The 13279-nt window shown below is 35.1% G+C and overlaps 1 protein-coding gene across 1 annotated transcript in view; it reads right to left on the bottom strand.

Moving 5' to 3' along the window:
• Positions 1 to 7246: 7246 nt before the first annotated feature.
• The window catches only part of LOC137648070 (uncharacterized), an 8320-nt gene continuing 2287 nt past the window's right edge, over positions 7247 to 13279 (bottom strand). Inside the window, exons 2-4 of the mRNA XM_068381010.1 lie at positions 10144 to 10971; positions 9665 to 9820; positions 7247 to 7945 (exon numbers count right to left, since the gene is read on the bottom strand). Coding sequence (XP_068237111.1) covers positions 7361 to 7945; positions 9665 to 9820; positions 10144 to 10971 — 1569 coding nt within the window. The 3' untranslated portion in view covers positions 7247 to 7360. The remainder of the gene's footprint in view (positions 7946 to 9664; positions 9821 to 10143; positions 10972 to 13279) is intronic.

The following is a 13279-nucleotide window of genomic DNA, read 5'->3' as shown; positions in this document are numbered from 1 at the left end:
TTCTTTAGTGTTTCCTAAATTTTGATCTGATTGTGGTTAGGAATATCTTTGGTTTTTAGTTTATTTATTTATGGGGATAGTTCTGCTAATTCTATTTCATATCTCTTAGATTTTACCTTCATTTCTTTGATAGATTTTTGGTCTTTTTTATGGTAATCCTTGATCTTGTTTAGGAATTCTTCCTTTCACCTATCTGTTGTGCTGATTCCAATACAAGTGTTGTTAGATTACTACTATTTTTTTTTACTTGCTTCCATTTCATCATGTAGCTGGGAGTACATATTTTGCATTACTAAACAAAATTCTTCAGATTTTTCTTTTTGATATCCATGATGTTCTCCTTGTAACTGATATGTTCTTAATTTCACACTATTCTTCATTAATTGTCAGCTCTTCATCTCTTAATGTCTCTGAGACTGCAAATAGATTCCTACATTCAATTGCAAATGTTTCTCTTTGTTCGTCTTCTAGAATCTTGGTTGTATCAAAGCTAGGTATTCTATCTACATTTCTGTTGGTTGCTTTCAGTTTTAATTTTAATGTGGCAATGTGCAGCTGGTGATCACTTGCAATATCTGCAACTCTATAGCTCTTTACATTACTCAGAGTTCTCCTTCTTTCTTTATTAATAGCTATGGGATATATTTGATTTTTGTGATTGCAACATGGTGAAATCCCTATATATTTGTGGTTTCTTTGTGTTGGAAAAGAGTACCTCCAAAACAAGATTGTATGTTGAACAAAAACTTGAAGAATGTGGCCCATTTCGATTTGCAACTTTGCCAAGCCCCTCAACTCCCATCACATTCTCTATACCCTGATTATTCCTTCCAACTTTAGCATTGAGGTCACCAATCACAATTTTCATATCTCTCTCTGGGTTCTCATGTGTTATACTCTGCAGTTCTTCATAGTATCCATCTTTCCTTTCTTCAGGGGATTCATTTGTTGGTGTATAGCAAACTATAACTCATATTGCACTGCTCTGATTTAAACTTTGAGAGTAACAATCTACTAATTACAGCTCTCCATTCCGTTAATGCTCTGCCCTTGGTGACATTGTCATTCCTACCCCTTCTCTTCCAACCCCATATGTTCTGCCTAAGTGGATACAGTGTATATATTGCCTTGGTCTAAGTTTTTTTTTTTTACCAATCTCCTTACAATGTGTTTCACAAAGGGCCAAGGTATCCAAACTATATTTCATAATTTTTTTTTTTTTACACTTGCAGTAACTTTCCAATCTTGATGCATGGTTCTAAAATTCCGATTACCAATTTTCTATTGTTCTTTAATATTTATAAACTGGGAGATTCTTAGCACCCCGCTACGCCTGGAACGGGGGCGGGGGGGGGGGGGGGGGCATACTGTTATTTTTTTTCTAAATCCATAGAGGATTCATTGGCTAAATGCATCAAAGGATAGCCCGTTCTTTGTGATGCCAGTGAGTATAGGCAAGTGGCTTCTGCAGGTCCATACATATTCCAGTAAGATCATCTGCCAGGCATCGAGAACAGAAGCTGATGTGACATATTATCTATCGTCATAAACTCAATCCGTTACCCAGCTGCCAGTGACTTCATTGAGATTTAGGGGAGCATTTCCTCCACATCCAATGCTCCATTACTCCACCAGGGTGCTTATCCGCTTATACTCGTATAACCCAAAGACTATATACTGAAGGAAGATAGGAAGGCTCAAAATAGAATGTTAATACGCTAGTTGGCAACTCCAAAGTGAACACAATAGTTGGTTGCTCCGATTTCAGATGGCGTTGTAGGTATACATCGTTTGTCGTCTGTTTGTTTATATTCAGAATGTGACGGTTGACTCAAACGAAATCATGGCGCCGACAGTAAAGAAGTCACACAAGTGAGTTGTGTGCCATAAACAAAAAGAAACCGATCCTCATTTGGTATTTCACAGTTTCCCTAAGGACAAAGAACGGTGAGTCCAAACAGTATAATACATGCAGTATGTGCTGCTAATGAGTAAGCCCCACTGATATTGGATGTAAGATTAAGGCAAGGCATCCACAGTAAATCTCTTTTGTTTTTAATTTTTTGTTGGCTTGTATGCTACCTTATTTCTATTTCCAACCCCCTTTTGATTATTTTTGTGTGTGATACAATTTTGTGTTATTTTGATCCTTCTGATTGTACATTTATACATTTATTAGTTATAATACTAAACTATACATGAGTGCACCATGCTTTTCCATTTCAATAAAAAATAAAATACAATTGTGTTTTTATACACCTAATATCTCTCCATCTTACAGTGGCCTACAAACTGTAATTAAATGTATGCCTACACATAAGCATTTGTGGCTAAGTTTAACAAATCAGATATACAGTATGTTTTAATTTATTCGAATGTGGTATTGTATAGAACATTTAAAAATGGTTGTAATATACTGTACAATACTTAAATTTGCAAGAAAATTAACTAAATCATAACAGATATAGCTATTGAATTTCCGAAAAATAGACTGAGAAACACAATTTGCAATTTAGTTACCTAAAATTTAAGAATATCATGAATATATGAGTAAAATATACTGACATAGTAATGCAAATTATGAACAAATATGTCGCAAAATTTACAATCGAATTCCATCCTATATACCCGAAAGCATTACCGCTCTGAATGTTTGGTTGCTCGCTCAACAGATGGAGCCATTCGTTTCGCATGGGAGTATCTGACATCTTTTCATAGCACACTCATTTGTGTGTTAAAAGCCAGAGCCTTCCTATCTTCCTTCAGTATATAGTCTATGGTATAACCGTTGGCAAACATGGATTGCTAAGATATACTGCCTAGTTTGTTTATTTCCTTTCCTCAGTGGGCTATTTTCCCTGTTGGAACCCTTGCCTTATAGCATCCTGTTTTTTCATATAGTGTTATAATAATAATAATAATTGTGAGAAATTCCTCTCACAACAATTCAACATAACATTTTTGTGTATGCATCTGTATAACCATAATCTTCCTCTTACTGTAAGGTTATTAGTATTGCGTGTTCATACAGGTTATTGAATGATTATTATTGAGAATTTTCGTTTGTCGGGTAATTGGCAAACAGAAATTATGTTATTGCATTTGTGTCTTTATTCATAAAACCGAAATTTGCATGTCTTCGTATTTTGTAGAAATATGTTCCTTTTTGCATGTTATGATAAGAGTTAAAGAACCACATCTTATGAGAGAATGACACTCTTACATTATTGTTGTTTCATGCATGACTATGGTTTTAGTATGTCGCATTTTACATATGGTCAATCACCGTAAAATATGCTTACAAAACGTTAATAGATGTTTCAGTTTTAATGATATTCTTTTATGTACTTCTAGCGAATGTGTTGTACAGCGTGTGGTAGTAGTTAAAGGTGTTGCTCACTTGTTTACATCTCGCCAGAGAATCCATTAGTTGAGGTCAAAGGTTAGAAGACAACGAAGGCATTATTTGCCCAATGATTCACCTAGTTCGCGCTCCTCCATAGATGTATGGGCGTGACTCTTACCTATGATCATATTTGTCACACACCACCAACCAGCTAATTACATTTAAAAAATGTGCTTAAAATTACATACTGTGTGTTTTGCTTTTGTTTTTATGTTGATCTTTGAATTTTCTTCAAGTTTTTTTGAGTTGATGTAAATCTTGTAGGCAGTCTTACATACTTTGTAATTGTATAACTTGTCTCCTTTTCCTCATATAAAATCTGAATGCACGAAGGAGGAGACAGCTTTTGCTCAGGGCCTCAGGCTCAAACTTTGAGCTGATCTGTTATCGGGTGTCGTGGTGGTGGTGGTTGTGTGTGTATAAAACTAGAAGTGGTGATTTACCCTTATTCTTTTAACTTTGTCGTAATTTTGTTAAAGTGCCATTTACTTATATATCCCTTGAGTTAGTCTTTGCATAATCATTCATTTATGTAAAATTTAACTTTTAGCTATTAAAGTAAGTTTGACTGCAATTTAACAATTGCGTTTCGATATCCTCCATTATATTGTTGTCTTAATATATAGTTGGTAATTAAGAATTGAACTGATACTTACTTAACATCAAGATGTTCATATTAAGAAGTTTGTGCGACTTATAGAAAACGAGACTACAAACTGCGGTACTCTAAGGTCGGAAAATCTACCTGTAAGTACTCGCGAGAGAGAGAGAGAGAGAGAGAGAGAGAGAGAGAGAGAGAGAGAGAGAGAGAGAGAGAGAGAGAGAGAGAGAGAGAGAGAGACAAACTCGTTTCGTTGTATCTTACTGAAACTTATGAGCTGAGTTCATGTCAGTAGGGACTGCTCAGTAGATGAAAGGATTTAGAGTGTAGTCTTATTGTTGAGAGTTATATGACTGTAGTACTATTGAACATCGGTTTTACTAATTAATGGTTTACTGAGGGAGAGAAATCTCCCGTTATTCCTTAGAAGCCGTAAAGGAGCAGTGGTAGTTGTTACGAAAAGACTTTTGTGGCGGCTTTTTAGTCGGTAACAACATTAAATATACAGTCCACTTTATCCATCATGTTTTCCACCACAATAATAATAATAATAATAATAATAATAATAATATTGATCTGATAAGTGTTTTCAAGATAGGATGTATTTTCATCTTTTTCAAATCTCTTGCAGCGTCCCCAAAATCTTTATCTTAAGAGTTCAGAAATCTATAATCTTATAACATTTAGAAAAAAATTGGATAAATGAATGACGATAAATCGTAGAAATAGTATTTGGTCACTGAAGGATATAAGGTCACCTCACCAAAAAGAAATACTAACTGCGAGCTTTGCTATTATACAAACTTCTTACAAAATACCCTAAAAGCCAAATTCAAACTAGAGAGAATTGCTGAAATGAAATTCTTTTATTACATAAATCTGACCTTCGCATTTGGATCTTTCTAGGCAGTACCATCCAGCTTATAAGGCTAGGTATGAAGTTAATTCTAATAACCATGCCTGCTCCATCATAAGGCTCAATACTACTCACTATTTTAGAAGTTTTATTCCAGTTATGATCAAGTTGTGGAATGATGTTCCTTATTAGGTTGTTGAATTCGTTCAAAAGTTCAGACTTGTAATAATTATTTTCATGTTGAACAGAATGACATAAATCTCTGTGGCATATGTATGCAAGATCTATTGTAATGTTACTGTTCTTAAGATATTTTATATTACTTGTTCATTACTTCGCTTGTGGCTTATTTAGTTCTTGATTTCCATTCCTCAATAGGCTAATTTTCCCCGTAGAAGCTCTTGGGGTTATATCATACTACTTGTCCAACTAGGATCGTAGTTTTGCTGGTAACAATAATAATATTAATGAAAATATTTTCTCCCAGCTACCCGGAATGAACGAGTAAATCCAGCCCCAACGTTCTTCACAAGTCTACTGTAAATATCGTCTTACTAAAGATTTATGGACATTGATCGCTGCACCTATCGCCTTCGCACTCCTCGGAGCAGATTATCTGAAGACACATGGTATAGCTGGTAGACTAGTGCAGCTAGCAACTTATTCTGAGAGATGGCCCTTAAGCCTCACAAGCTAAACACCTGGATCAGAAATGTCTTACCTCCTTTACCCTGATCTTCAGCCTGGATGTGAGACATGTCCTCGAAAAGCTTATAGAAAATTGGTTTATAGTCATATAACTCAGAATGACAGCAATTTTCACGCAAGGGGTTAACTATTGCATTGTAATTGTTCAATGGCTACTTTCCACTTGACAAGGGTAGAAGAGACTTTTTAGCTATGGTTAGCATATCTTCTAGGAGGACACTAGAAAATCAAATCAATGTTCTCTACTCTTGGGTAGTTGGCTCTGTACTATGGCCGTCTACTGCCTTAGGGTAGATTTCTCTTGCTTGAGGATACATCCGACCACACTATTCTTAGTTTCCTTCCCTCACTGGGCTATTTTCTCTGTTGGTGCCCTTGGGCATCTCGCTTTTCCAACTAGGATTGTATCTTGACAAGTAATAATAATAATAATTGTAATTATTATTACCAAGTCATTCATTCTTTCTTAGTTGGCTTCAAAGCAAACGACCTGGCACTGTCTTGAACTGGTTCCTTACATCAACAACCATAAGACTTTGAATTTCATTAATTCTAAGTATCTTATTATATGCGATTTCTCCTATGCAATATCACTCTGCCTGATAAGTTTATTACAAGTGGTATCCTTGAGGGTTATTTAAAAAGTGAATTGGATATTATATAAACTTTTGGAAATAAAAAATATATAATTGAGCATCAATATCACTTATTATAAACAAAAATCCCGTTACAAAACTGCGTAACATTTCAGTGGTCTAAAAACTAATATCACATTTATAACTTATTAACAAACAGTCCTTTGGCATAGAATTGGCTATAGTTTTTAAAGGAATACATGTAAAAGAGAGCGGTGCATTTTAAAACAAATGCTAATATGTGTGTATACAGTACACGCACATAAATACATACATACATTATATATATATATATATATATATATATATATATATATATATATATATATATATATATATATGTATATATAGATATATATATAAATGTGACAATGTGTGCATATCGATACAAATTCGGACATTTTAAAACAAATGCTATTAAATGTTTATACTGTATACAGTATATGGGCGCGCGCGCGCACACACACACACATAAATATATATATATATATATATGTACAATATATATATATACATACATATATATATATGTACAATATATATATATATATATACATATATATATATGTACAATATATATATATATACATATATATATGTACAATATATATATATATACATATATATATGTACAATATATATATATACATATATATATATGTACAATATATATATATATACATATATATATATGTACAATATATATATATATACATATATATATATGTACAATATATATATATATATACATATATATATATATATATATATATATATATATATATATATATATATATATATATATATATACATATATATATATATATGTACATATATATACATTAATATATATATATATATATATAATTATATATGTACATGTACATATATATATATATATATATATATATATATATATATATATATATATATATATATATAATTATATATGTATATATATATATATATACATTATATATGTATATATATATATATATATATATATATATATATATATATATATATATATATATGCTACGGCATGTTTAGAAATTAGATTTTTTTTTCAGATGAATAATTACTTTAGTAGATAAGGCATTTAGCGGCGTGTAATCATTCTAAAAAAAATATATATATATTTTTACACCAACGGCTTATTCCTCATTTTCTTCATCACTCTCGTCATTATCACCCTTATCATCCTCATCATCCCCATCATCCTCATCAGAAGAATCATCACTGAATGGCTTCATAGGAATAAAGATACCGCAGTCTTTTACGCGGGCTTTCGTCGCCAGTCCACTCTTGGCAACATCTCTCACGACCTGGAAACCTTCAGTGACCCTACCAAGAGCATCACAGAAGTACTTATCCGGCCCTGTGAGGAAAATGTGAAATCTAGTTGAAAACGTCTCGCCTAAGACTCCTCCCTTCTTGTCCCCGATATACAAGGAACCTGTACAACAGTCTCCGAGTCCTTTCACGATGGTTCCTCCCTTGGAGCCGTCACTCTTTAGGTAATCACCTCCGCTAAGGCGTCCTTTTTCATTCTGGAAGAGCTCGGTGTTCCTGTAGGAGACGCCCTTTTGTCCTGAGCACATTAGAAACATTTGCTGGGTCAGAGGATTGGTATCTTGGAGTTTTATAAACACTCTTCCTAGTGAGGTCTTTTCATCGGTCTCCACTTCAATGAATACTGTTCTCCCTCTGGGTCTCAACAGCATTTCAATATGTTGGTACTGTGGAGAAAAGAGGTTTTTCATTAACTACTCCTGTTGGTATACTTGTAAATATAAACAGACTTTTATCGTTTCGTAATTTGTATATACAGTAAGTATGTATGTATATATATATACATATATATATATATATATATATATATATATATATATATATATATATATATATATATATATATATATATATATATATCTAAATGGCCAAACACTAGGATTGTAACCAAGATATTTGATTTGGATAAAACCGTAGAATGACTGTGTTATTTGTGAGGAACTACACACAGATATGGCTCAGACAAAGAATCAAGAATGTTTGGTTAGGGCTGCAGGTACGACTTTGGCTCCTAACGCCTGGCTCCAGAGCTGGGGAGGTCATTCACTGTCCATGCACAAATAGTGCAAAACCTCGCATTATTAAGTAAAAATTTTCAGCAGTTGGACAGCAAGATAGAAGTAAGAACGGAGGTAAGGTTGCTACTGTTCTTAAAATATTCTATTGTAATTGTTCATTACTTCTTTTAAAAGTAGATTTATATCCTTGTTTCCTTTCCTCACTGAGTTATTTTACCTTGTTGGACCCCTTGGGCTTATAGCATCTTGATTTTCTGACTGCGGTTGTAGCTCAGATAATCTCACCCACAGTAGCATTGATGTTTTACTTTTCTTTCTATTTCTAATTATCTTATTTTCTGCATTACTGCATTCCGCCAATAACAGGGCAAAATTCCTCCTTCATCGTTGGGTGGGTAAATCAAAGGTAAGTCCTATATCAGGTTAAACTCAAACAGTAAGTAAAAATACAATATTCAGCGACGTGTTTTGAGAGGTATTGCCTTCCATCCACAGGCTGGTGTGGTTGAAGCGGTGCCGGTAGCGTCCTTACTTATGGCAGTGCTTACTTGATGAAGAAGCGGCGAATTTATTTTGGCCACTTCCTGCGCCTGGTGCAGAGCAAGTAGTGACTGAAGCGCGGCAGCAAATTTTCATTGGCTGAGGCGTTCGCAAGGAAATTCGGAGTCTCATTCAGGCAGACCGCTTAATATGGAAATCATCTCGGCGAGCGCATCCGCCAAACACAACATAGCAGTCCATAGATAGAATGGCTACTCATCACTTATAAGTGAGTGGAGTTTCAGCCTGACAGACTCATTTCTACCGGCGAAGGCCTCATCCAATGAAAATTTGCCTGCCCGCTTCCGTCACTAATTGCTCCACCCATGGGGTTGGAGGTCGCCTATATAATTTCCCTGCCTCTTACCACCATCACTTCAACCACTCCAGGCAGAGGATGGGAGGCAATACCTCTTGAAACGCATCACTGAATATTGTATTTCTACTTTTGTGAATTAAACACGTTATAAGACTTCACCTCGGATTTACCTACCCAACGATGAAGATTGAGTTTTGCCCTCTTACTGGTGGAATGCAGTAATGTAGAAAAGAAAACAATTAGAACTATTGAGTAGATAGAGTACAAAATAAATGCTACTGAGGCAGAGGTTATATTTAATAAAACTTGCATTAAAGAGGGTCCACTACTAAAATTATATTATCATTGTAACAACAATAATAACAATAATAATAATAATAATAATAGAGTAAGGACTAAAATGGGAGTACTGACTACCATGCAATACCTACAGTAAACTGCTTGAGGTTCACCGTTGGGTTGTATTAGAACACTGCCTTATCCCCCACTGCAACCTTGTTCATACTTACTGGCACTTTTATTCCATCACCAGGTGGTGTTCCTTCGTTCAGAGCACAAAGCAGAAGTCTTCCATTGATGAGAGAAAGACAAGACCATCCGTGTATTTCGTCCTTTTGAAAAATGACATAAATAGGCACCTCTGACTCAGCTAAATGTTTGATATCCTGAAAAGAGTGTATATATATTTTTAAATTTCATTTCACCTATTTTTCTTTTGACATCCAGATTCATAGGTTATATCCCTCTGTAAATATTATTCTATTCACATAAATTACACAAAAATCGTTGCGATTTACCCATGAATGAAAATACATACATGATTACATATAATGTATTTAAATGTATAATTTCTTCAAATGTACCATGTACACTTGTTTGTACACTGATAGGATACATTATTACTATACCATAGAAGGAAATCCAATTTTATTACCATCATTATTTCAATATCAAAATTATGATTAAAATTAACTGGATTCTTCCTTACCATACTGAAATGCAACAACATAGACGGGCGAGCCTTTGTCAGTCTTTCCTTTTCCTGTTTAATGATGGGTTTCAATTCCTCTTGGAAGTCAAACAGCTCTTTACAGGCAGTTGTAACCTCTTCGGGAGAATCAGTAGCACGAAATGAATTTATCATCTTTTTCAAGCGTTCATTAACCTTCCTCACTTCTTCAGCATTTCCTTCACTTGTCCCAGCCAACAAAGGTTCCAGTTTCTTCATCAGACGCTGATGACTTCTCTCCTCAGAGCAGTGTTTCAGACAAAAGTCGTGCATCCTAAACTCAAGCTGGAAGTCCTCTGTCATGGTGTCAATATCCTTCTGGATATTCGTAGCAACCTCTTCATACTTCTTCTTAATTTGATCTAAGGCGTCAGTCAACTGGAGGACCCTACAGGTGCCCCTTGGGGGAAGAGGATGATCTACAACCAAGCAGTCTTCACAGGCCCAAACATTACAAGAACGGCAGAATAACACTTTAGGGCTGTCGTGGATGTTACACTTCCAGAGTTCGTCCTTGATAGGAAGCTTAGAAACGTCAACAAACAATACAGCCCTGTTTCCAGAGCCGAGCTTAATTTCTTTTGTTTTACAAACCCGGGTGAGTCTTAATAGTTGGTAATTCACTGGCAATTCATCTTTTGTGTCAATTTCTTGCCTTTTATTGCATTCTGGGCATGGTTTATCTTCGGCAAGCATGGCCTCGATGCAGGAAGTGCACATTGTGTGTCCACATGGGAGGCTTCTGGGCACACGGTCATCACAGTAATTACTGGCACATCTTTCACATTTCAACAACGGAACCACAACCTGAAAAAGTTAAAAAGTAAATTGTACAATTTGTTAATGGGAAAATAAAATCTTGAATTTTATTTGCCTAAACCAATGTTAGGGTTTGATTGGTTTACTTTAGTTTTTTATCTAAATAGTTTATGAACGAAGGAATGCAGGAGACAATTAAGCAAGCCATTTAGAGATGAAGAAATCTATGTTTCAAAACGAACTATTATTACGGACTCAAAAACGTGAGTGTACTATTGCAAAATGTAAACAAAACCTATTGATCCCATGCATTCATTCACTTTTAACTATAAGAAAAATATAAAAACGAACTTAAGATTATATATGTTTATGAGTTTACAAAATTATACGAATGGAGTGCATATGAGCACCTATTCAAGGGGTAGGCCTATGTTAATTATTTTGAGCTACATTAAAATCCTAAAGCTTCTTCGATCTTACTTCCGTTAGCATTTAAATTTTCACATCTTAATGCTAAGCAAACCTTAAACAGATCTTGAAATTATCATATAAAAAATCAAGCCCTTTTTCGACTTACAAGACTCTTTAGCTATGGCAAGAAGCTTTTCTAGGAGGAGACTCCAAAATCAAAACCATTGTTCTCTAGTCTTGGGTAGTGCCATAGCCTCTGTTCCATGATCTTCCATTGTCTTGGGTTAGAGTTCTTTTGCTTGAGGGTATATTCAGGTGCACTATTCTATCCTTTTTTTCTCCTGTTTTATTTTCAATGGTGTGTTGGGTAGGCTTAATAGAAAGGTCATGCATGCCTGGTGGTTCATCAAGAGGTTGTCTTTTCCCGGTTTCTTTTCAAAACCATCCTTGCTCTCCTCCCTTCAGCTGAAGTGGCTATCCTGGAGGGTATTTAGCCTTCCATGGTGTATTGGCTCCTCCATGTAGATCAGTTTTTCCGACATTTTATCCATAGTCTATGGGTTTTTATCAATCACTTTATTTATATTTTTGTACATATTGTTTAAATGAGTTTCTAAGTATGATGTATCTTTTTTATTAGCATTAATTCTTAGGCTGTCTGGAGACATTGAGCGAAATCCAGGACAAGTACGTCAGTGTCGTCTACTGAATTGTAATATTCGTGGTCTTCATGCAAATATTCAAGACCTTACAATTGTGTCCAGACAGTAAGATATTTTTTTGTGCACAGACACATTGGTTTATGAGGCACTCATCTGAGCTTTTCATAACTGGTTTTAAGAACCCAATAATTTAGAAACGGGATGCCATTCCTAGGGCCAAGGGAATGGCAGTGTATATCAGGACTGAGTACCCTGTTTGTCATAAGTCCTGATATGAATGTGGATGTCATGAGATTCAAGTAATAAAAGTTTGTGGCATGCATAACAACTTCTATTTGTGTTCGATCTATTGGAATCCAGACATGGATGATTTTATTTTTGATTGTCTTCTTACCATTATGGCTATGATACAAGAAGATGATAGAAAGTCCTCTTTTGTCTTTGTTGGTGATTTCAATGCCCACCATAAGGAGTGGTTAAATTATGTTTCTCCCACTGATCACTATGCCTTAAGAGCTTTGGACTTTGCCTCTGAATCAGGCTGTGAGCAAATCATAAGTAAAGCTACTCACAGGTCTGGTAGCTGCCTGGACCTCTTATAAACCAACTCTCCTGGCGTAATAACAAGTAAGGTTGGTTCTCCAGTTGGGACATTTGATCATGCCTTGTTTTCATTAGTAATGACGACTGAGCAGCCTTTCCCTGATGTATCATACTCACGTAAGATTTATATGAAATCTCAAGCAGACTGGAATGGTATTTTGAATGATCTTTTGGTCGAGAATTGGTCACATTTGTGTAGTAGTGTTGATCCTGTTGTTCCCGTGAATGAGAATCTAGTCAACACTATTGATAGGCATATTCCTTCTAGACATGCTTATTTGGTGAAGCAGGAGACCTATCATCTTTGGTAGGGTAAGAGATCAGATTTGACTTGGAATAACTATACTCATCTTAAAGCTTTTGCTCAGAGAGTTCATGCTTCAACTGAAAAGGAATAAAATTTAACCATAAAAGAAACCCTTTCTGGTACAACCCAGGAACATAGGTGGTGGACTACCCTTAAATCTGCAGATTTTGTTTAGATGCATCAGTTCCTCCTTTACTTAAAGCAGATGGCTCTGTCACTCACTGTCCAAAGGAAAAGACAACCTTTTGGCTGATGTGTTTGACATTAAGCAGAGGAATGAGAAACTTGATCTTCCCCATTCCTGTTTCCCTGAGGTAAAATAACTAGTTTCGCTTTCCAATCTCATGAAATTGGAGCTCTCCTGTTGGACCTT

The sequence above is a fragment of the Palaemon carinicauda genome, chromosome 1, assembly GCF_036898095.1.
Source record: "Palaemon carinicauda isolate YSFRI2023 chromosome 1, ASM3689809v2, whole genome shotgun sequence".
Lineage (NCBI taxonomy): Eukaryota > Metazoa > Arthropoda > Malacostraca > Decapoda > Palaemonidae > Palaemon > Palaemon carinicauda.
This window is presented reverse-complemented; position numbering and strand designations above follow the sequence as displayed.